The 25,143-nt window shown below is 39.2% G+C and overlaps 1 protein-coding gene and 1 pseudogene across 1 annotated transcript; one reads left to right on the top strand and one right to left on the bottom strand.

Moving 5' to 3' along the window:
* Positions 1 to 8,004: 8,004 nt before the first annotated feature.
* On the bottom strand, positions 8,005 to 24,615 carry LOC115816487 (uncharacterized). Its single transcript, XM_030779441.1, has 6 exons — positions 24,496 to 24,615; positions 23,344 to 23,380; positions 23,100 to 23,224; positions 22,172 to 22,270; positions 11,210 to 11,534; positions 8,005 to 9,584 (listed from the first exon to the last, which is right to left on the bottom strand). The coding sequence occupies exons 1-6, from the start codon at positions 24,613 to 24,615 to the stop codon at positions 8,005 to 8,007; spliced, it is 2,286 nt and encodes a 761-aa protein (XP_030635301.1).
* LOC115817636 (uncharacterized) lies at positions 20,712 to 20,820 on the top strand (annotated as a pseudogene).
* Positions 24,616 to 25,143: the final 528 nt, after the last annotated feature.

Below are 25,143 nucleotides of genomic sequence, written 5' to 3'. Positions count from 1 at the left end.
GCACAAAACTGATGCAGAGTAGGAATAGCTGATGCAAATTTTTGTTTATGAATATAAAACTTAGCCATCAAACTAACTAGATTAGCAATGAATTCCAAACTAGTGTCTTTTTTATGATTACAGTAAACAACAACATCCCTCAAAGTTGTGTGAAAATCAGGATATCTTGGGGCAAGCAACTGTCTCACATTGTCTGTCCACAACCTTGAAATCACCGGGCAACTGTAAAATAAATGTGTCAAAGTTTCACTGTGTTTTTTACAGAATGTGCAAACATCTTCAACATCAGTATACTTTGAAACAAAGAACTTAACGGTAAATAGCATGTAATATTTTAAAGTGCACTTCTTTTATCTCATTATTTATACAATATTTAAAAGGGGTTAACAAAGCTTTACGCCAGTTTGTGGATCCTATGACAGCATCCCAAAAAAAAATTCCCTCTAGGGGAAATCTTATTTCTCTCCTGCTATATAGTATCTCACCCTTACTATCTAACAAATCTGAAACAGAATTGATACCCCTTTTGAACCAATTTTGAAGAAAAAATGACTTATTTTTGCTAATGATATTACAATTATTCCAGTGCTCTCCTTCCCTCCCTCATCTTCTGCATGGCTGTGTCTCATCTGTTCGTGTATGAGTGTCTGGTTTGAATGTGGCTGCTTTCTTCTTAGGTGTGCCCCCCTTCCACCCTGTCAGCTCTCTCCTCGTCGTCCTGATGGCTGCTGCGGCTTCGTGGCTTCCTGCGCTGCTGTGGCTGTGTCGTGCACTGCAGCTGAGCCCTCTGCTATTTTATCATTATTTATATTGTCTACTTGTTGTATCTCTCATTTTCATTATCGCTGTGTTTGTAATTTGCCCACTGGGTTGGCACCTATTGCACACCTGTCTGGCCATGAAAGGGTCTCCTCTCTCTGTGGTCCTTCTCAAGATTTCTCCTATTTTTCCCTAGCATCTGGGTTTTTTGAGGGTTTTTTTCTTGCCCGCTATGAGGAGTCAGGGGGTGCCACCCTGCTGTGGTTGTTGTAATCCTGTGGGCATGTAAAACCCTTTGAGACTGTAAACAGTGATATTGGCTTTAAATAAAGTTGAACTTGAACTTATTCCAAAGAAATGCACTATGAGGAGAAAACTGTGAAGATAACAAATTTTCCAAGCCAGAAGTGCTTGTTGGTGAAATCTGGACAATTTCATTGGAAGTTTAGAGATAGAATAATCACAGAGCAGTATAAATTCTATGCCTCCAACTTTACTAAAGATATTGTTTGAAATTAAGTTCCAGATTGATTGATGATTATGTAAAAGTCTCTTAAGCCAATTCACTTTAAAGGTATGACTGAGGTCAGTAAAATTCATTGCATCTAGCCCACCCTCTGCTTTACAACTTGTAATGACCCCCCTTTTAAGTTTTGATTAAGTTCTGGTTTATTCTTCCAAATGAAAAATAAAAAAAATAAGTTATTTATCTACTTACAGAGAGTCATTAATGAAAAGAGAAAGTGAGGGATATACAAAGCGTGAAAGCCCTTCTGCCTTAGACAAAAGAACTCGTCCAAAAACTGAAACATCCCTTTGTATCCAGTTGTTCAGCTTCGTTTTAGCATTTTTTAGTCTCGTAGAAAAAGTGAGGTGTTGCCTTTCAGCAGAGTCTTTGGTGATGTGTATACCCAGGTATTTAACTGATGACTTAACAGCAATATTATATATAGAAGTTTCTTCAATAGTATGTACAGGTAGTAACTCACATTTGTTGAAATTAATGGTTAAACCAGACACTTTTGAGAAATTATCTATTATAGCAATGGCTCTAGGGGTGTCACTTTTACTCCTCAGAAATAGTGTCATCAGCCAACTGAGAAATTTTTAGTTGGTTACCAATTATTTCTATTCCTGCAATTCGCTCATCTCCTCGGAAAGTAATTCAACAACCAATAAGAAAACAAAAGGGGAGAAAGGGCATCCATGTCGTACTCCACGATTAATTCTGAATCGTCGAGAAGTAGTTGTTCCAAGAATAACTGAACTATTTATATTATTGTAAATATATAATTGTTCTAACAACATTAATAAAACTTTCCCCAAAACCAAATGTCTGAGAGCTTCAAAAAGAAAGTTATGTTCAATCATATCAAATGCCTTATAAAAATCCTAAAAAAGTATAAGACTGTCTTCTTCCACTAAATGGGCATAGTCCAATAAATCAAGTATTAGTCTGATATTGTTAATAATGTGGCAATTTGTCATAAAACCAGACTGAATTTCATGTATAATACTGTCAAGCCCTTGTTTTAACCTATTGGCATAGGCACTTACAACTATTTTATACTCAACTGTTAGAAGAGTAATAGGTCTCCAGTTGTCAATTAGTAAGTTATCTTTGCCAGGTTTAGATATTAGTGTTATACACCTTGCTTCATAGTATCTGTCATTTCTCCATCAGCTAAGCATTGATTAATCAAAGCATAGAGTGGTTTATTCCAATAAATCCTAGAAATGCAAGTACAACTCTGTAGTTAACCCATCTATACCAGGCGATTTTCTTTTTTTTTCATGGATAAAACTGCTTTTTTAATTTCACACTTAGATAGGGAAGAGTCACACATATCTCGAAAATCATTTTCTATGGTCGGTGTATTCTGAGGGCTTCACCAGCTGGGTGAAGCCCTCAGAATTGTCTGGAAGGTTAGATTGATAAAGTTTAGTATAAAAAAGAGTGACATGTTGTGAAATTTGCTTAGGGTCTGTGCAATAAATACCATTGAGATTCAAAGCTGTGATTGCATTTCATTTTGCATTCCTCTTTTCAAGTGAAAAAAAATAGTTTGAATTCTTTTCACCTTCTGCCATCCACTTAACCCTTGATCTAATATATGCACCCTGGGCTAATTCCAAATGAAACTGATCTACTTTCAACTGAATGTTAGTCAATTCTCTCTCATCCTCTTGAATTAGTTGTTGTTTTTCTTGTAATCTAAAAATTCTTCCACTAATTTATAAATTTGGCTGTTAAATAGCTTATCTTTAAGAAGTTATTAAATTTCCAGTAACCTCTTTGACTCATCAATTTGGTATCTTCCAACATCAAATATATAAGTTTGTGAATTGATAATGGTGAAGGTCTATGTGATACATCTTTAACAAATTGTAAAGCAGAAGTAGAAATCAAGAACATATCAATTCTAGAACATAATGTAGTAGTTTTTTTTTGGACCATGTAAAATCCTCTTTCCCAGGGTTAAGAAAATGCCATGGATGAATTATAGATAAGCTAGTGCACAGTGCTATAATGTTATTATTGCTATTAAGACTTGACCTGGAACGACAAGGGTATCTGTCAATAGAATTGTCAAGGCACTCATTGAAATCTCCTGCGATAATAATGTAAGGATCATTATATTTTGAGGAACTTTCCTGAACCACTTTAGTTATTTCCAAAAATAAATTCCTATCTTGTGAAACAGAATTACACCCATAAACATTACAAATAATAAAGAAAACATTGTCCACCTTAAGAATCAAAATTATCCACCGTCCACCATCTGAGATGACCGAGTCTATAACATCACCTTTAAATTTGCAATAAAGAAAAAGTGCTTTCCTTTTAACACTGTCACGAAGTCCCCTAACATCTAAAGACGCTATACTCATGGAATTAAATTTCAGAACCATAACCAAGAGAGAACAGGAAAAGGAGTAGAAAGGCACAAAAAGCTCAAAAACAAAAACCTAGACAAAAGTTAGGAAGCTGTAATTAGGCAAGCCTAAAGTTAACCTACACCTACAGATGGGATAGCAGTATAGACCGTATGATCCATCAACGTAGCTGCTAGTCTCGTCCTCTTGGGTCCTCTACATATGTGCCATTAGAGTTGATTCTTTTCCCATCCACAAACGCAAATGGGCCACGAAAGGAAGCCTTTTTCCCCTCTGACCTCACCTTTTGGACAAATGGCCAGAGCAACTTTCTAGCTGCTTGATCCTTGGAAGAGAAATCCTCGGTGACGCGAAGATTGTTGTGTTTCAGGAAGGTGTTATGTCTGGCTTCTTTCCAGACTGGGTCTCGGTAACAGCGCATAGAGAACAAAATTATAATTGAGCATCGTGACATCGTGCTTGGTGTGTTTTTCTTTCGTCCAACCCGATGAACAACATCATTCACTTCTTCAAATTTAGCCTGAATATTCGGTGCAACCTTGTACAGCACATCAATAGTCTGTGTTCTGACATCCTCCCGATCATCCTTGTTCAAGCCATGGAGTTTCAGTGCCCACTTTCTAGTGTAGCGCTGAGAATCTGCTATGCTAAGTTTCAGTGCAGAATTTTCTATTTTTAGTCTGGCAATTTCTTGCTTCAGTGAACTTATTTTGTCACCATGTTCTTTGACATTTAAGGCAAGTTTTTGCACAGTCGATGCGAGTTCAGTTAGCTTTGAGGATGAAGTCTCTGAAGTCTTCACAATGGCGGCTACTTTAGTACAAGTATAGTCAAGCTTGTCGCTTAACATCTTTATCGCTACGAGAATTTCGCCTGCAACAGTATAAGTGACATTTCTTTCAGAGCCACTGGACTCAGATATTACCTCAGCCTTTGCCCTTTTTTGGGGGAGGGCATTTATCTGGTGATTCGGGCAGTGGCATGGCGAGAGCATCAGGTTGGGAGTTACTGTCCGCATCGAACCACTGAGCATCCGAATCTTGCGTAACATTCATGCTGTCGTCGCTTTTCGACATAGTTTCAAAGGATTGATTCTTTCTCCCTTTCCTTCTGCCCATCAATCAGCAAAGCAGCTTATCACTAATAATTATTAATTTAAGCAGCTAATACATAAAGGGCATTCAGAAACAATGGCAATTCCTGCAATTACTCCCTAAACCTGAAGAGCAGTGAAAAATACGCCCACCTAGCTTGACGCCATCTTGGCCACCTCACTTAGGGGTAGAGCCTGCAAGAGCGCAGTCCTCCTGTGTGACATCATGGAAAGCAGAGCAGTAGCACCGTAGAGCTAAGGGTTGCTGAGATCGGTAAAACGATTGATCCCTTGTGATACTATGTTGGGTGCAGTCGGGGAAGAAAAGAATTTTGTCTGGTCCCCTCATTCATGATCAGGCCACCCATATCTATTACAAAGTCAAATCAGAATGATATTGTCCATAATTTAGAGAAAATAGATAAGTCTTTAGTCTGGTTGTAAAGGTATGAAGTGAGTTCGCCAGCCCTCATTTCTGTTGTTAAACTATTCCAAAGGAAGGGAGAGTGGTGGGAAAAGGCTCGGTTGCCAGCGGACTTCTTTTTAACTCTTGGAATGATTAATAGTCCAGAATCTTGAGAGTGCAGGGTACGAGGAGGATTATAAAGTCAGATAGGTAGGCCGACGCAAGCCCATGTAAAATTTTATACGTTAGTAAGAGGACCTTACAATCTGCCCTTGCATGAATTTGGAGCCAGTGAAGGGAAGCCAGGCTAGGTGTAATGTGATCAAACTTCCTTGTTCTGGTCAGAATTCTGGCAGCAGCATTATGGACCAGCTGAAGACTTTTGGATCCAGAAGCAGGCAGGCCTTAGTACAGAACATTGCAGTAATCGAGGTGGGATGTGACGAATGTGTGAACAATGGTTTCTGCATTATGGAGGTGATAAAAGGCAGTTTTGGTTGTGTTTTTGATATAATGGAAATGATTTTGAAATAATGGAAACACCTTGTTAAAGTTTTATTATTTAATATTGAGTTGGTCCTCCTTTGGCAGGAATAACTGCTTCAATATGTCAAGGAATGGATTCATACAACTTTTGGACAGTGGCTAAGGAAATTTCAAGCCATTCCTGAGACAAAACCTGTTCCAGCTCATTCAGAGATGATGATAGGGGGCCAATCAACTTCAGTGGTGTAACCTTCATTCCAGTTTTTAACGATTTTAGCAGTGTGAATTGGCACCTTATCGTCTTGAAAGATGGCACCACCATTTGGAAAGAGTGTTTGGACCACTGAGTGAATTTGGTCACCCAAAATTGACAAATACTCTTTAGAGGTAACCCTACCATACAGTACTGACACACAACCAAGAGAATTCCATGATATTGTAGCCTACACCATCACAGAACCACCTCCATGCTTAATGGTTGGGATCAGGCAATCGAAATGAAAGGCTTCTTTTGGCTTCCTCCATACAAATTCATCCTGAACAAGGAAAAAGCATGGAGGATGATTCATCAGAGAAGCTGACATTCTTCCACTGGTCTGTTGTCCACTTCTGATGGTTTTTGCACCATTTTAGATGTTTTTGAACATTGACGGGGGAAAGAGAAGGTTTGGCAATGGCAGCCCTTCCATGGTATCCAGCTACACTGAGCTCTCAACAAACTGTTTTGGCTGATACTGGGTTAGCAAGATGTTGGATTAGCTCTGCAATCACTTCAGTTGCGGTGGTTCTGTGATTTTTTGACACAATGCATTCTAATGCTCTGCAGTTTACAGAGTTTTGGCTTCCGTCCAGAGTTACGCTTCCCAGAACTAGTTTTCCCTAGTTTTTGGTATGCCATCATGACTTTAGAAACAGTTACTCTTGATACATATAACAGCTCAGCAGTTTTTGTTACTGAAGCGCCAGCCATTCACGCTCCAACATTTTGCCCTCTTTGGAAATCTTAAAGGTCACACATTTGACTTATATTAATATGCAGACCTCTACAGAAAAACAAATCTTGGGTAATGCATAAAGCACAGGATGTCTGCAGTGCATAACCATAAGATTTACATATCAGCGGGAATCGTATTAACGTTTAAACCTCAGCAAATTTATAGGTCTTGAAATTTCCATTACTTTGTCCAACCCCTGATCATTTGTCCAATTCACTGATCACTGTTCACAGTGTGTGTGTGTGTGTGTATACAATCATGGAGATTTAATCTTTTAATCTTTCTGTTTTTGGTTACTTTGTCATTTCTGTGTCAGTTGTAAACTCTCTTGAATGTTGGTAAATTTTAGCAACGCTCTGTACCACTGACTGGTGCTTATTCCGTTGGGTGTCACTCTTTGGCATTGTCTGATTTGTATCCTAATTCTTTTCTGATAAAATTATTAATAGAACCTTACCACAGGCCGGTAACAAATGCACAACTGGACAAACCATTCCCTGCTTCCTTTTGATGGAAGTGGTTTTGAAATGTATTAAGATAACTCGGTTCAAAGGCCAGTTCAACTGTTTGTGTGAGAGTTCATACATACAAAGCTGTGCCAAGTCAGGAATTTAAGGCAAGCCTAAACTACCAGTATTGTTTTTTTTAATGTGTGGCTATACTCCCCAACACGTTTAAAATCTCTTTGTCACAGCAAGTTTAAAACAAACATCTTGTTGAGTGTATGTATCTTAGTCTTTACCAGTTTGACTGATCAGTAATGAACAGCGACCAGCACTAGACTGACACATGAACCCAGATTGTGAGATGATCAGAAAGTTTAATCAGAGCTGTTTCCTTCCACAGCAACAAAATAAAGGTCATGTTATGGACGTGATTGAGATTATGCTCAGATCCAGCCTAATTAACAAAGTCTCCTACAATAACTTTTATACATCAGATAACATAAAATGGAATTAAACATGTTAAAAATATAGGTGTGACATATATTCAAAGTGCTGCATTTGTGAAAGTTTTTTCTTGAATAAACACAAGTTGTCTTAACACAGGAAAAGACTTGTTTTGTGACATACACAGGTAAAAGATGAAGCCAAGGCAATGTATCTGTCATACCAGATCCACTGGAAGGTATCAGCAAGTAGATTCAGATGTCACTGGAGTTTTTCCCTGTTTGTTTGTCTTTAAAAAGTGATGTGAAAAATACAGTTCAGACAGAAGCTCTGCCATTATTTTTCCCTTCCCACAGCAGACCTTCTCTTCTGTTGTCTTCTCATTTAGGATGTTGTGTGGTTTTGTGACCATTTTCTGCAAAGTCAGAGTGTTTTTTGCCTTATAATATCTCTTTTCCTGATCTGAATCAGAAAACTTCAACCCAGGATCTTTTTTTTCCCAGCTTTATAAAAACCTTTCATATAATTCCAGGCACCCCTGTCTTCCTCCTGCTCAGTTTTCCTCAGGTCCATAAGTTTCTCAACCCACTCTGATTTTCCTATTTCCTGCACCCTTGGAATTAAGAAATCAAGATGCTGCAGAGTGGACAAAGAGTCTGGTTTCAAGGCAATCTCACACAATGTCATAATGTACTGGTATGCCTCCACAACTAAAGTTGATTTTTCTTGTTCTGCAGCTGTCAACTCTTCCTTAATTTTTTTCATGATGTCCACATTCATGACAACTGCTTCTTTACTGTTTTCGTATTTTCTTTTAAGTTCGTCATATGTTCTTTTTTCTTTCTTTTTTTCCAGGACATATATTTTGTCTTCCTTAACATGCTTTGTGTGATGACATTTCTTTTCGCATTTAGTGCAGTGATTTTTTTCCATAACTTCACACCATTGAAGATTACTGACCCACCAGCAACCTGTCTTATGGCAGTTTTCCTTACACACAGTGCAACAGGTAGCCTTGCTGTCCCACCATGATGCATTTTTAATGGGAACCTTTACTTTGTAGGACACCTCCACTTCATAGGTGAAGTTTTCATTCTTCTTCATCTTATCCTCGTTTTCCTCCAAAGCCTTCTCAGTTTGAGCAAGTTCTCTGTGCTTGGCCTCTATAAACTCAATCTGGTCCTCTAAATGGTCAACAGTGGCCTCTAGTTGCTTGCGCTGCCGCATAACCCCCTGTGTCATCTGCAGGCTTCTACACTCCCTTGTATTCAAAAATGCAATGAATTCATCCATCCTTTTCATTCCTTTCTTCCAAGAAGCTTCTTGTTCAGACTCATCTTCCTCATCATAATCTTCAGTCTGGCAATTGTCAAATGCAAAATAAACAGCTTCTTTTCTCTCATCTCTAGCGTATGGAATCCTTGCAGCATCAATGGTTGCAAGTAAAGTTTGGTGTATTCGTTTTCTTGAATGTGTGATCATCAGCACTATGTTCTTCTCTATATCTTTACCAAATATGGATATTACTGCATCAAAAATGTAGCGCTGTCTGTCAGAGAGTCGTTTTTGGGTTGCTGCCACCACAAGACACACTGCATCAATTTCATGAACACCACTCTCACACTGAAACAATTTTAACAAATTTTCAGAAATTTCCTTGTCCTTCTCTACACCTCCTGTTCCTCCATATCCAGGAGTGTCAATAAGGGATAGGGAGATTGAGCTGTTTTCAGGAAATATTTCATAAACAGTGATTGCAGATGTTTGTGATTTATACTGCCTGTCCCCGTCTTCTTCAGTGATCTCAAACCACATTCTGTCCTCCCACCTCACACCAAGAACATAATTAACCATGGTGTTAATCAGAGTGGTTTTCCCTGTGCCTGTTTCTCCCACCACTAGAATAGTTTTGTTTGGCTTATTGTTGTCTCTCTTCCCAAACGTCCATCTTCTAACCCTTTCATCTTTATCAAAGCTGCTCCTCTTTGTAGTCAGGATGTAACGTGCAGGTGGTCCAGGTTGAATCTGGAGACTTTGCAGGGCTATGCTGGTGACAGCTGATGAGTAATGTGGTCTTTGAAAAAGAAAACAAAACATGAAGAAAAAATATTGTGTTACATTGTTTTTAAAGCCGTGAGAAATATGGATTAATTTAAATATTTACTCATATTAAATAATTTTATCTGAAGTTTTAAACAGGAATGACATATCCCCTGTTCATTAAGACAAAGCTTGGACAATTGGGCAGTCATAGCTGACTAGCCAGCAGCATAACTGCTTATAAATCAAAAACTACAAATTTGTGTCAACAGAGCAATCCAAGCTAAACTGTGTTAACAGTTTTGTCATGACAGAAATGACTGAAGAGAGCTGCAATGCTTTAACCGGAGTGTTCTCCAGAATTAATTGCACCTTTGGTAATGTGTATGTATGTGTATGTGTGTGTGTGTGTGTGTGTGTGTGTGTGTGTATGTATGTATGTATGTATGTATGTATGTACATATAAATATGTTTTAATGTCAAGCAATTTAAAAAACTTAGAAAACTCAACTTTTAAAAAATCTAATTAATTACGTGCTTTGTGATTAATTAATCTAAATTAATTGCATATATCGATATTTCCCACAAGAAGCATTTAAAAATATTTCAATTCAAATGGATTTTGGTAGATGACTGCATCAATGATAACAGACATTACAAATTTTAAAGGTCAGCATCTCTTTTACTTCCCATACATTCAGAGCATTTTTTCACTCTTCATATGCAGTAATTAGATTAGATTAGATTAGATTCAACTTTATTGTCATTGTGCAGAGTACAGGTACAAAGCCAATGAAATGCAGTAGCATCTATCCAGAAGTGCAAAAGCATAGTATTATTTACAGGCAAGTGCAGGTAGTGAGTACTGCAGTAGTGATGTTATATCTTACAGTATATACAGCATTATAGACGGCGGTGAGCAAATATACAGATATGTACATGTATATATATTAATAATGTTATACACAGAGGTGAAGCTGACAGAGTAGACAGAGGAGTGTATATGTATAGGTTGAATAGATATAATAGACAAAATATTTACAGTAGGTTGTATGTACAGTTTAAATAGGGTACTCTGAACAGCATGAGCGGAAAGCCAGTGCAAAGGAGCAGAAAACAGTGCATACAGGACAGAGATAGTGCATAAGTACAGATAGTGCAGTGGAGTGCAAATAAAGCTAGCGCTGTGGTGTGGAGTTCAGCAGAGTCACAGCCTCATGGAAGAAGCTCTTCCTGAGCCGGCTGGTGAGGGAGCGGAGGCTCTTGTAACACCTGCCAGATGGGAGGAGGGTAAAGAGACCATGGTTAGGGTGGGATGCATCCTTGATGATGCTTTCCGCCCGACCCAGGCAGTGTTTGGTGTAAATGTTCTCAATGGTAGGCAGTTTGGTGCCGGTGATCCGTTGGGCAGTTTTCACCACCCGCTGGAGTGCTTTACGGTCTGCTGTGGAGCAGTTGCCATACCACACTGAGATGCAGTTGGTGAGTATGCTCTCAATGGTACAGCGGTAAAAGCCCACCAGTATCTTGGAGCACAGATGAGCTTTCTTAAGGCTCCACAGGAAGTAAAGCCACTGTTGTGCCTTTTTGATGAGGATGGTGGAGTTCAGGGACCAGGTGAGATTGTCAGAGATGTGGATGCCCAGGAGTTTGAAGCTAGGTACACGCTCCACTATAACTCCGTTGATGTAGATGGGGGCGTGTGCTTTGCTCCTAGCACGCCTGAAGTCCACAATGATCTCCTTGGTCTTCTGAGTGTTAAGGGCCAAGTTGTTGTCTGCGCACCACGCAGCCAGGTGCTCAACCTCGTCTCTGTAGGCCGTCTTGTCGTCCTCTCTGATCAGGCCTACCACCGTGGTGCAGTCTGCGAACTTGATTATGGTATTGGAACCATGCACAGGGACGCAGTCGTAGGTGAAGAGGGAATACAGGGAGGGCTCAGCACACAGCCTTGTGGCATGCCGGTGCTCAGAGTGAGAGTGGAAGAGGAAAGGTAATCTAACTTAACAGACTGGGGTCTGTTAGTCAGAAAGTCCAGAGTCATAACAATGGACATAACAATCAACCTGTCCCATTTATCCTATAAAGAAGGAGAGATACTTACTCACGTGTAATTGGCACCTGGGTATCTGCATCTTTACTGTACACAGAGACAGCCCCTGATCTGGGGGAGAGAGAGAGTGTGTGTGCAATATATGAAATAATGAAAAATATATGAAAAAATCAGAAATGTTTCAGCAAGAAAAATGATGGAAACAAGTTTCATATTTTTCCTTGACATTGTAATGATTGTCTGTGTGTCATAGTTTAGATCTGTCACATGTAGACTTACTCAGTTTGCGTCTGAACGCTTGTTCAAGTGTGGCTTGACAGGACTGGTTACTCACGGTAGCATCAGGGGCTAAACTAGGTCTGAGTTTAGCCCCTAATGCTACGCTTTAGCCCCTGATTCTATGCTAAGTGCTTGGTGTTGGCATGATATTTCAGGCTTGAACTACTCCAATGGTATGAACATTCCTTACTGCAGAAATTGCACAGAACAGTCCTCTTATCAATTGTTCCATGAATTACAACAAGATTTAACAGATTAAAACATTTGATAAACAATAGATTTAATCATTGATAGGATTATAGTAATGATACTGTCTATACTTTGCTTAAATGCAGTAACAGCATGATTTGAGTAAGAGTGCATTTTGGCAACAGCAACGAAAAGCAAGAGAGTTGATCCTTAAGCCATTAATAATCTAAATGACAAAATTTAGAGAGATGGCCAATGCTTTTCTATCAACTGTGGTGTCTCTTTTAAACAGCAGCACATTTTGGATCACCAGTTTGATTGCCTGCACTAGTTTCAAAGCTACTGATGAAGTCAATAAGGGTTCAGTAAATGGACTGAGTAATGAATGCACTCAACATAGTTGCATACCTGTATAATTTCCAAATAGGAAAGCTTCAAAAAGCAGTGAAATGTCCTATGAATCTGACTTGCTGATTTAGTTTGACTCAGGGCCTTTTCTAGTCTATCTCTTATTGTTCATTCACAGTGATACGACAGCATAGCATTTCATAGCTTACATTAAAATCTGAACAAGTACTGTCTTGTTAGAGTGAGAAGAGAGCACATTTATGAATGACTGTTTGCAATAACATATTACTGTTCATTAATATGCTGCTGTTTGTCCATGGGTTACCCCTACATATTTTTGCTGTCTTTATTGACTGCAGGCTGTCTCATAAGGTACAGGGGAATGGATTACCACTCACCTGCTAACACAAAACCTGTCCCATTTTATCCATTTTAAGAAGGGGAGGCACTTACTCATGTGTAATTGGCACCTGGGTATCTGCATCTCTACTGTACACAGAGACGGTTCCTGATCTGGGGGAGAGAGAGAGAGAGTGTGTATGTGCATGTGGCAGCGTTTGGCAGCACTCTCATCACATGAAAACTTGGTCACACAAAGAGGGGGAATTGACCAGAGGTAATGCTCCATGCAAAGACACCAAGTTAACGTTCTAGTTCTAGTTTATTTAAAGCGCAATATCACAGTCTCAGAGGGCTTTACATGCCCACAAGTTTACAGTAAGCAAAGTGGATAAAGCAGGACAGGACCCCCGACTTAATCCGCATAGCGGGCAACAGGGGCATGGCTAGGACTGGGCTATTAAGCTAAAGTCCCGGACATTTTTTCTATTGCCCAAACCTGTCCTGCCAGCTGGTAGGTTACATTTCCTTTTGAATGGCGGGGCCATGGAGTAGTGGTTGCTCTAGGCAAGTTTTGAACCCACAGCTGTTTACAACTGCCCCCACGATAAGGAAAGTGCACATTTTTAATTCACTTAACACAGCTGATGGAAATGCACACAGACATTTCCTTAGCCGAATTTTCATGAATACGCTTAAAATGTGCAAATATGTTGGTTAGAAAACCAGCTGCTATCTCCTGTTGAAGGTTCACATCCCTGGAACTATAAAGTGAAAACCAGATTTGTTAATTGGCTAATACAGATGTCAATCAAACCCATCAAGCATTGGACAAACAAGAAATTAGAACACAATTTCTTTATTTCAGGAGCATTTGTGATGATATTTCAGTTATATTATCAACCAATTAACAAACGTATTACATAAATAACATATTATTTTTTAAGTATGAAATTAAATAATTCCATCCTAACTCGGAGTGCCTATGCATCTTTTGGGCAGCTATTCCTGTTTGCCAGCACTCTAAGGGTGCATCCGAATAGTATATATATATACTAAAAAAAATAACGTCCTATGTCCTTTCCTAACCACTTTTCCTTGACCTCGATTCGGATTCAGGTGCGTCCCTAGGGTGTGCTATACCATATAGTATAATAATAATAATAATAATAATAATAATAATAATATAGCTGCAAGTAGTTATGTGCGGGCCAAGCAGCAAGGCAGGACACAGTCGCCATGGCAACTTGGTAGAATCTTGTTAAAAACATGGCTTTAAGCACTGATAGCAAGTGTTATGACAACTTATCTGACACAAGAATCCCTTTTGCTAAGAGAAACACATGAACACTTGAACAGGCAAAAACATATTTTGGTTTATTACAGCGTCCCCCAGAGTTCAAATGACACAATTTCTTGCGCATCCTCAGGACAGGGTCCTGAGTCCACATACCAAGATTGGTGCTAGTGCATGAAAGTATTGCTGAGATATACCCTAACTTCTTGTTTGGCGGCTTTGTCGCTGATTTTGATCGGCTGTAATGGGTAAAATGGGACTTGATCCAAGGAATCCAATGGTACCCCATTTTTGAAAATTGGGCATGTGGTTCAAAAGCTGCATGTGTAAATGCACCTCCAACTTTGACCCATTGGTGGCACTAGAGTGGTTGAGGTGCAGACATGAAACTTGGGTGAAAACAATAAGGGCACTGTCCTCAATCAGTGTACCAAATTTCACAAGTTTTTACCATAAGGTTCTAGGGGCTGCCATAGACACCCTAGGCAGACGAAGAAGAAGAAAAAGAAGAAGAAGAAGAAGAAGAAGAAGAAGAAAAAGAAGAAGAAGAAGAAGAAGAAGAAAAGGTAGAAACACAATGGGTGCCTTCTTGGCCCTCAAGAATAATAATAATAATAATAATAATAATAATAATAATAATAATACAGTTTTATAGTGTCGGATAGACACTGTGCAGCTTTCAGAAAGAAAAGAACATTTGTTAACCTTAAGTGTTCCTTAGTAATTAAAGTTGCAGTTGTTTAAACTCTCTCCCTCTTTTTCACCCTTCTTTATCTATTTCTGTCACTCTGCCTTTCTACCCCCATCCCCTTTGATCCCAGTTCTCTCTCTCATGGCCCAGGCCTCCCTGTGTTCAGGACCAATGCATACCAAAACAGAAACTCCTCACTGTAACACTTTTCACTGTAACACTGTAACAGACACCAGGCACGATGTTTTAGCGCAGCAACCCCCAAACCATTTGGTCATATGCGGATAATGTTTAATTGCGAGGGAGACTAGATCACCTCGGGAGGTTAGTTTCCCAGTGAGAATGGAATTTGGACCATGCCACAGACCCCACCTGCATTGCTCCACCCGGATACAAACTATTTGAAACAAAAGAAAAATTGAACTAACCATATGACGTTATCGAATAAGTATGCGTATCGAGTCATAACCATTCCTATAGTCATAAAAGCGCGGTAGGACTTAAACATTTGTAGTGTAACTGTGCTGTTTTTAATTATAAAGAAACCATCTTTGGTCTTGTTCGAAAGCATAAAATGCGGCATATACAAGTAAGCTAACGTGATTTTACCATACTTTAATGGGAAAAGTTACCTAAAATAATTTCAGCCGAGGTCAAATTAATACTTTCTAAATTTCAAGGAGTGTCTCCTCCCTTCAGGCAGAGACACCCCCAAAAGGGTAGCAGCACCACACCCCCATCTGCAAATCGGATAAAATGCCACACTCCCTACAGTTCTACAGTTCAGCTACGTTCCGATATGCTACAGTTTGGCTTAGCATCAGTTGAGCTCCGGTTGTATCAGCCGTAATGTAGTCCGTCCGTTCTGTCCTGCTCGTCTCCAAGAAAAATCGACCCAGGCTCACCACTACGCAAGATCTGCGACGCTAAAAGACTTTCCCGTTACTGACACGAAGTCTCGCTCACAGTCTCCTACTGCCAACCTCGGTAACTCCGGTCTCTCATACCTGAACGTGACTGGGCCTGCTCTTCTTCCTCATCCCTTTTCTCTTTTTCCCTCAATACCCTTTTGTGTGTAAGTAACTACACTAGAACATCACTCAGATAGTTCTTTTGTTTAAGTGTGCCTCTTCGTGAGTAATGTCTCATACTCGCGTCGTTGTTTATTCGTATACTTTAGGTAACGAGTATATTGTTATTGTCTACTGTTAGTTGCTTGTCTTCTTGTTAGTCGTTTAGATGCTGTTGTATGTGGGTGTATAGCGGATGTGCCTAAATTCCACCTGATTTCCAGTTTATTCAACATTAGATTCATTCTGTACTGATTGAATTTGATCGTTGTAATAAACGTGTACATTCTTTTTCCTACTCTTTGAGTACGTGATAAGTTATTTCCAAGTTACTGAATGTAGTGATCCAGGAAATTAGTGAGCTAGAGGTATTGAATTCGAAGAGTATTATTGTACCTGCTATTTTAATGCTGTTATTTATTACATGTACAGCTAATGAAGAGTTATTCTGAATAATTTCTAGGTTGTGTTCAGAGCGCTGAGCGATAAATAGAGTTTTTCAGAACATCTGTAATTTCACTGGGTTCAGTTTCCGAAATAAGGTTATATATATATATATGGTTACAGCTAAGTGATATCAGTATTAAGTCTAATATTCACAGAGGACCATTAACCAGATTTTCCTCATACCATTGGCACAATAATAGCAATGTAATTTAATGAGTTTCAAAATGTGAGATGATCTGGGAAAAGTGCAATGCTTTCCATAAAATCCATGGACATATGATCACCAACCTGTTGCTCTTGTTATAAATAACTTTCTTAGAAATAACAGTCATAACACCTCAAAAATAATCTGGTTTAGAAACTCACTCATCAGTCATCTTGCTGGAGCTGTGCAGATTGTTGTCAATATATCCTCAGTCCCGTTCCTCTATAAACTATACAAATCAAATGACAAGTTTGTCTTCTTTCTTTGTTTTTATCCCTTTTTGTTTTGCACTTCACCTACACTTGAGTCTAATAAAAAATTAAAAAAAAATAAAATAAAAAGTCATGTTTAAATAGCCAGAGATGACCACGTAAATGTGATTTTCAAAGGTGGTGTCTCAGGGCAGCAGCAAGAGCTGGACTTATATATGTAGAGCTTCAAGATGGCTCCTCCTCATGAACTGTTAGTCATGTGATTTCAGAGAATCAGCACTTTTTCTCAAAAACAGTATCACATGCTACATGTCATAATCAACCACACCTCATTCAGTCTTCTTCCTCACAGTTTCAGATCATAAATACCTACACGGCTGAATATGAATACCACAAAACAATGTAATTTCAGTTCTTTTGTCTACTTGAACTCTTGTTTTGTCAGATTGAAGATGTGGTCTTCACCTACGAAAGATGCTGGAATCACATTGGTCTTGTTCTGGTTATAGTAAACTATTCTATGATGTGAAACTCAATGAGGCAGAAAACACAATGAGACTGGTTGTTATCTGCAATGCAGCATACAATATTTGAGAAAAGAAGTTGATTCTCTGAAATCACATGACTAACATTTCATTGGAAGAGGTAATGTAGCTTGTCTTGCAGTTGGAAAGAACAGGCTTGCATGTAAGTATTGCAGGAATGGTGTTTTCTCTTTTTTGTTTGTTTGTTTTTTTGTTTGTTTTGTTTTTTAAACTGCCAGCAGGTATACAATGACAACTAAATACACAAGACAACATGCCGGTTAAAACTCCAGATGTTGAAGCTATGATTTGGATGATCTTTGTGACATGCAGTCTCATTCACTCTCACATCAGAGATGTGTCTCCCCATGTGGATTCTGTACCTTGCTTTTCTGGACTAATACGATTCCATTCAAATTCAAATTTTATGTGTCACACACACAACCATACACAGTATTACATGCAGTGACATGCTTAGTATGACTGTCCAAATGAAGAAAAAAAAAAACAGTATAAAATATATGAGAGAAGGTAAAAGCAGCAGTGTGACTGTGTCAGGAGTAAAGTGCAGATATGTGCAGTTTACGTGCAGTTTATGTGCAAGGCAGTGAACTCTGCAGCATCGGGCAAAGGTAGTTTAGTGGAATGAGATGAATAGCAGACATATACAATAAACAGTGTAGATACAGGGTGTAGTGCAACATCCAGGATCCAGTCCTAGTGATAGGTGATAGGATATGATAATGATAAATTGTATGATCAATTTTACAATTCCCAGGCCTTATTCCCACATAAACCATTAAAAAGTCTGTAATAACTGAACTATACGTTACAAAATTTACCTGACAGTCAAATCTTTGGGTTTATTCACCAATATTATTAACTGCTTACGGTTCTAATCTGAACTATGGATGCGTCCATTCCAAAGCGCACATACACACCTATTAAAGGCATGAGTCATTAGGTACACACACTTGCCATGGGAGAATTAGAATGCTGCTGGTACAGTCAGGACATCCAAATACCACATTTTGTCTGTGGTTGTACAACATGCAGTCATACAACTTAATTCATATACACACAATATCACACAAAACCCAAAACTTACAGTTAATCTCAAGTAACTCAGTCGACCAACACAATGATTTCGCTGTTTGTTTCAATCAGCTACCATCAGTTGAGTCCAAATATGTGATACAGACATACAAAAAGCTGTTCTTACTGTTCTTACTTACTGTTCTTCAGAATTGAATGGGGATATCTTCCTCAGGGGAAGGGGAACAGCCAGCCATGGTCTGACAGGTCCATGACAAGCAAGATTTTAATCTGTGACCAAAGAATTACAATGTACCCTCTCAGTATTTAAGGTATACAATACCTCCATAGTGATCAGTCGACCAACACAATGATTTCATTGTTTGTTTCAATCAGCTACCATCAGTTGAGTCCAAATACGTATTTAATGGACTTTTTTGTATTAATAATATGTTGCCTGTGGTGCATTATATTTTTAGCTTCTTATGTATAGTTCCATATCTTCAAATTATGTCTAAAATACAATGCATTGTATGTCTACTGTCTATTTTATAAATAGCTGTAGCCATTTAGAACAAAAACAGACAGATAGCTCTTCCCCATGAAATGTTAGTTATATGATTTTGGAGAATCAGCATCTTTTTCCAAATACTATATGACATGTAGCAAATCATAAAGATTAGACTATCTCTTACAGTTAAGCTGCCTAATAAAAAAAAGAAAAAAAAAGAAAGAAAGAATAAGCCATGTGTAAATAGCCAATGACAAACACATAACTGTGGTTTCAAACGCTGTGTCTTGGGGCACCAGCAAGATCTGGACTTACATATGTAGAGTTTCAAGTTCCTCCTACCACAGACAGACAGCTCCTCCCCATGTAATGTTAGTCATGTGATTTCAGAGAATCAGCACCTTTTCTCAAATACTGTGTGACATGCTACAAGTCATAATCAACCACACCTCATCCTGTCTTCCTCCTCACTCCATTTCAGATCATAAGTAGCCAAATACAAACATAACCAAAACAATGTGACTACAGTTTTTTTTTTTTTTTTTACTTAAAGTTTTGTCAAAGAGAAGACATTTTTCAAAGGGGAAAAATACAGTTGTCCTCTCATCCATGTGTAGTCTAATTAGGAGCTCAAGTAGACACAAGTGCTGGAATCACATTGTTTATATTCAACTATTCTATGAGAACAGGAGTGTGTTCCAGAAAGCAGGATTTATGAGTTAGCCAGAACTTTTAAGTAAGAATTCAAGGAAATCCTTGAATTCCGGATACAAAGATCAGAGTAAGTCAAGTTCAGTTGCTATGACAACTCATGCTCTGAAACTAACCTAAAAAATGGCAGGCTGGTTTGAGTTAGCCTAAGCCCAACCGAGCCTGCATTACGTAGCAGAGACTTCAATCAATCAGACGTTTCATCTGTTTAGATGATGTCGTGCTCTTTCATTCATTCAAGTTCCAGTTAACATGAAGGCTAAAATTATTCGCCGCACACGACTTAATAGACCTCGTTGTAACATTTCGTCAATTACAAAATAGTTTCTTTGCGAGCATTACTGTTTTTCCGCTCGGTCCATAGTCTACCTCAACAACTTTCTTAAACCTCAAATCTCGAACGTGTGGCATTCGACACTGACCCTTCACCGTGTCATGCTCATCATTTTTATAAAACATTAAATAACCTCCAGCTAAATAACTTGCTGTCTATTTTCTAATACACTTTCCTTTCCTATCACTTTCCCGTTACCGTAAACATAGTACGTTCCATATCCAAACTTGTTTCTTTCTTTCTTTCTTTATTTATTTTTTTTTATTGCCGGTACGTCATTGGGTATTCGCATTGACTGAAGTAGGCCACCGTAGAATATAGGAAGGCGTGATTCGTGCTACGGAGAGGGAAACTTGAATCAGCATTGTCGCTGATATTTCCCTCCAGTAGACAAGGCGTTTACTGTCCGTTTGCTTTTAGTAGTCGGTTATTCAGTATGCGTAGACTCGTTTAATACAGCTTGGAACAAACTACTCCATACCAAAAAGGATTTTGACTGTGGACTCGTAGTGGTTGGTCTCTCCATGTGGATTGTTGCCCCGACTCCTCATTCTTCCTGCCAGCTTTTCCCCAGCTTTCTCCAGGTGACTCTCCTCTGTCTTAAAATCTCTGTCTGCTTCTCTCCCTCCGTTAGTAACTCAGTATGCATGGTTGACAACCCTTTCATTCGTGGCGGACACTAGGCTATTGCTTTATGTTGCCCTACGAAGTGTTGCGTGTATGATGTTTCGCCCCGTTGGATGGGCTTGTTTGCGCTGAGAGAGAGCGGAGGAAAGAGCAAAGGAGAGAGTTGAACTGCATTGTAGTTTTCTGTAAAGTCTTAAAGCGAGGCAGGAGTCGGAAGCCAAACGGGGAGCCTCTGCTCATGTTAAAATAGCGCTTGTACGGCGGCCGCTTTCGCTTATGGCCATACCACCCTGAGCACGTCCGATCTCGGAAGCTAAGCAGGGTGGGGCCTGGTTAGTACTTGGATGGGAGACCACTTGGGAATACCAGGTGCTGTAAGCTTTTCTATTATTTTATTTATTTATTTATTTATTTATTTATTTATTTATTTATTTTTCTTTCGTTATTGTCGCTGTCTGTCCCTCTTTCTCTCTGTCTCTTGTTTGTCTTTCCACGGCTCTTCGCTGGCAATCCGGGTGACTTTCATCTCGTCCTTTTTACTCTCTCCCCCTGTCTCTGTGTGACGACAAAGAAGTATATGTGTCGCATGGAAATAATTTCTTGGTTCGGAAGAAGAGCTGTTTGATTGCATTGTGTAATACTATAGCCTATTGGTAGGATACGGGATTCTTCACGGAGAGTCCAGTTAGGAGGGACGAACATTGTGGAGGTCGCTTCTCTTTTTTTCTTTCTTTTTTTGTTCCCACTCTCAATTATTTCGTCATGAGAAAAGAACATTCCGTTTAGCCCTATGTATATATGTAAATACTTGTGAACTAAATCCGTAATATTATGTATTGTGTTCTGTGTTAGACATTCTTTGTTTTGTGTTGAGTGTTACCATTTGGTTTTTGTCTTTTCTGTTTTTTGTGTGTGTGGTTGTTGTTATACAATACACATTGTTCCTCTTCCACCTGACCAACCTTTATGACCCTTCTCACCATGGATCTTTAAAACCCTGTAAATATATTTAATCAGTTATCTATGTAATATTGGACATGCTCAACACATCAGGACAGCAACAGTGCTCAGATCCATCTGAAAAGTGTGTCTTGCCCTGAAGCCCTTTCCTCACATTTTGGTTGTTTTCTCAGGACATAAAGGAGTAAGGATAATCAAAGTGGAATTCTACAGAATAACAGGTTGGTTAATCTCATGTAAAAATCTATGTGAAGGGTTTAAGTACTGAGCTGTTTCAACGACGAATAATCATTATCCAACATTTCAGGATTTCCAAATGTAATTGGCTGATGAAACACAGATTCCTATTAAAGCTCCAAGTGTGAACGAAGGAGATTATATGAATAGGAAATCTTTTCACAGCATCAGTGTGCATGTAATGACATAGGTTCAAGTGTCTAAATCAGGTCTTCTTTTCAGATAGTAATGCAACTCATTCTCTATTGTCAAGATAATATGTGATGCCACCCACATCATCAAAAATGTGGAAGCCAAATGTCCAGGGTCTGTCCATGATTCAAGGGTTTTTCATGAGTCCACTTTCTACAACAAGTTTGAACAGGGTAAGTTACCTTTCAGATACCGACTGATGCTTCAAATCTTACTTTTACAGTTTTTTATGTTAAGTGTTATAACATATGGTTACTTTTATCATGTGATTATAGGACAATTTGATGGTATACTCCTTCGGAATAGAGGCTACCCCTGCCTGCCCTTTCTAATGACCCCATACCCTGACCCTGGAGCACAGTGCTGCTACAACCTGGCCCGCTGCAGGACAAGAGACAGGGTAGAGATGACCATTGGCATCCTCAAGGTCTGATTCCAGTGCCTGTGTGGGCTCAGAGTCAGTTCAGAGAGGGCATGTGACATCATTGTAGCAAGTGTGGTGTTACATAATATTGCCACAATAGGAGGGTAAACATGCTCTCCTGCAGTCCTAAAACAAGAAGATGCACCTTCCTTACAGCCTAGATGACCAGACTGAGGGACACAATTTGCAATAACCACTTCAACTAAGTGCAACATCACCCCAAGCAGTGTTTTTTTTTTTTTTTTTTTTTTTAATTTATTCTTTCAGTGCATGTTCAATGAATACAGCTGTTTGTCTGCAGATTTCTCATTTCCTCTTTATGTCCTGCAAATATAAAAAATGAGAGGACATGCTGTTATTTATTAACATCATGCACAACAATGGAAAAATAAAATCATTTTATAAACCCACCTCTCACTTTTGCTCCAGTATTTCATTTTCATTTGTATGTGGTCCTTCTGGAGGTCCCTTTTTATTTGCTTCTCCAGATGGACTTTATATAGATCTTTTAATGGCATCTGGGTGGAGAGGCAACATTTTGTTTGGGGTTATGGTGTTCTTCTCATTTTACAATTTCAGTTAGACACATGGGTGATACAGACATACGAAAAGCTATTCTTCCTGTTCTCCAGAGTTTAATGGGAATTCCTCCACAGGGGAAGGGGAACAGCCAGCCATGGTCTGACAGGACCATGACAAGCAAGATTTTAATCTGTGACCAAATAATTACAATTTTCCCTCTAAGAATTTAAAGTATACCTACATAGTGATCAGCCTTTATTCAAATATGATAAATCTGCCATTTATATAGCTTGTGTCTGGGGAGTAATTGGCCCTGATGAACTACCCCCTGAATGCCATCCATAAATGCCCTTTTTGTACTCTGGCTGACTGCCAGCTCTTCAGCCAGAGTGAAAGGTGGTGGTGAGGACCCTCCACTCATTTTACGGGCCTCCACCTTCTTCCTGTTGGCTGCAAAGTGAAACTCAACTATTATGCCTAGGCTTACATTTACAATTAAGGAAACAAATTAGCTATAAAGTAAATAAGATATTACCTGACTGAATTATGTTTTTGTACTTGACCTTTACCTGCTGCCATGTGCATTTCACACCACTGGAGTTGCATCTGATTCAAAAACATAAAATGCATTCAGTATTATAGTGTATGATGCAGGCAAAATTGCATCCAAATTCTCAAAAGTTGCTTTAAATATTGAATGCAGCATAAGTACTTTACACAACTTGATAATGTTATTAACTAACTCTGTCAGCAATTTTCTGCCATGCCATCTCCCTTTCCTTTGCTGCTGTCGCTGTATTACTTTTCTCCAAGAATATTTGCCAGTAGTCGTGGTATGCTGTCGTGAGTACTTCTTGCTCTGTCACTGTAAAAAAACGTTCAGCGTTTCTCTCTGTCAGCAGAATCCATCATTTATCTTCAGTGTTCGACTGATGATTGCTTTTAAAGTTCATCATGAACGCGCACAATTCAAGCTCAACCTTTCTGAATTGAGTGAACTTAATCTCCGGAATTGGAATCCCCTGTTCTGGAACCAACAATTCAGCACGTGTAGGATTTCGATAACTCAAGTCAAAATTTGAGTTTAAGTTTAGGATTTTTCAAACCTGCTTTCTGGAACACACCCCTTGTGTAATGTATAAGGGACATGCAATCAAGTGCAATCATTTATTTTTTTTTTTTTATGGGACGCGGGGTGCTGGAGCCTATCCCAGTGTTCATTGGGCAAAAGGCAAGGTAAACACTCTGGACAGGTCACCATTCCATCGCAAGGCAGAAGTGCAATCAAAATCCATGAATTGACTTTGGCTTAGGGAAATGATGAACTAATAAACAAATCATGAATGAATACATGACCGGCAGAAAGTCAGGATGAAATCTGATTAATTAAAGGAGAGTCTTTAAAACTCATCTTCCCTCTCTCTCTCTCTCTCTGTGCAGCTGGTATATAAAAAACACTCATGTGTGTTTTCTTTAATGATGATACTGGCCACCCTGTTTAAACTTCAGCTGGTGACCTCTGAGAGTGGAGTGTAGATACATTTCAGTCTGACGACAATAATCAAAACAATGCTTCTTTATGAGTTGAAAAAAACTTGCACTGATAACCCTAATGACCAGGAAGTCTTCTGACAGAGTGAGGTTTTCTCATAGCACTGTCCTCAATCAGCTCATCTCCTACACATCAGCTGTCATGGAAATCATTGCAATACTGCACTCACATCTTCCATCATCAGCACCTCATCCGTAATCAACGCCTGAAGCGCCTGTGTTGCCTGTCCTGCCCACCTCCCCACCTCCCCATATCCATCCACGACACCAGGAGGAGCTCTAGCTGACATTGAAAATAAGGGAGATGGAGGTGAGGCATCCAGAGTTGGAGGTGGAGGCTATGTACCTTAGAGTGAGAGCTTTTGCACTGGAATGCCAGCCTAGTGTCACGCCCCTCTCCCCTGTTACACCACAAACCCTGCACTCTCCCCGAGAGTGTTTCGATGTCAGTAACAATATTGCTTTGGTTCCGCCATTCAGAGAGTCTGAGGTGGATTCCTATTTAAATGCATTCAAGCGTATTGCAGACACTTTGAATTGGCCAAAGGAGGTTTGGTCATTACTGCTCCAATGAAAATTAGTGGGGAAAGCCCAGGAGGTGTGTGCCATTGGCTGGAAGACGGGCGAGGGGATTTTGAAAAGACGACTGGTGTGCAAGGCACACCATATAATATAATAATAACAATCATAAAGCTGACTAGCAATCCTCAGTGTTGGTATTGCATTTATGCTGGTGGCAGGTTAAGGAAGGAGTTTCAAGCTTCAAGTTTATTTAGAGCCCAATATCACTGTTTACAGTCTCAAAGGGCTTTACAGGC

Source organism: Chanos chanos, chromosome 7, assembly GCF_902362185.1.
Source record: "Chanos chanos chromosome 7, fChaCha1.1, whole genome shotgun sequence".
NCBI classification, from domain to species: Eukaryota; Metazoa; Chordata; class Actinopteri; order Gonorynchiformes; family Chanidae; genus Chanos; species Chanos chanos.
Note: the sequence above shows the minus strand (reverse complement) of the source record. Positions and strands in the feature narration are given on the sequence as shown.

Coding starts and splice junctions, on each gene's coding strand:
- LOC115816487 (XM_030779441.1), bottom strand. CDS start 24,615: ATGTCAGCTAGAGCTCCTCCTGGTGTCGTGGATGGATATGGGGAGGTG. Junction 22,271..23,099: donor TTATGGATGGCATTCAGGGG/GTAGTTCATCAG, acceptor GAGCCCACACAG/GCACTGGAATCAGACCTTGA. Junction 11,535..22,171: donor CACTGTGCTCCAGGGTCAGG/GTATGGGGTCAT, acceptor TCTCACTCTGAG/CACCGGCATGCCACAAGGCT.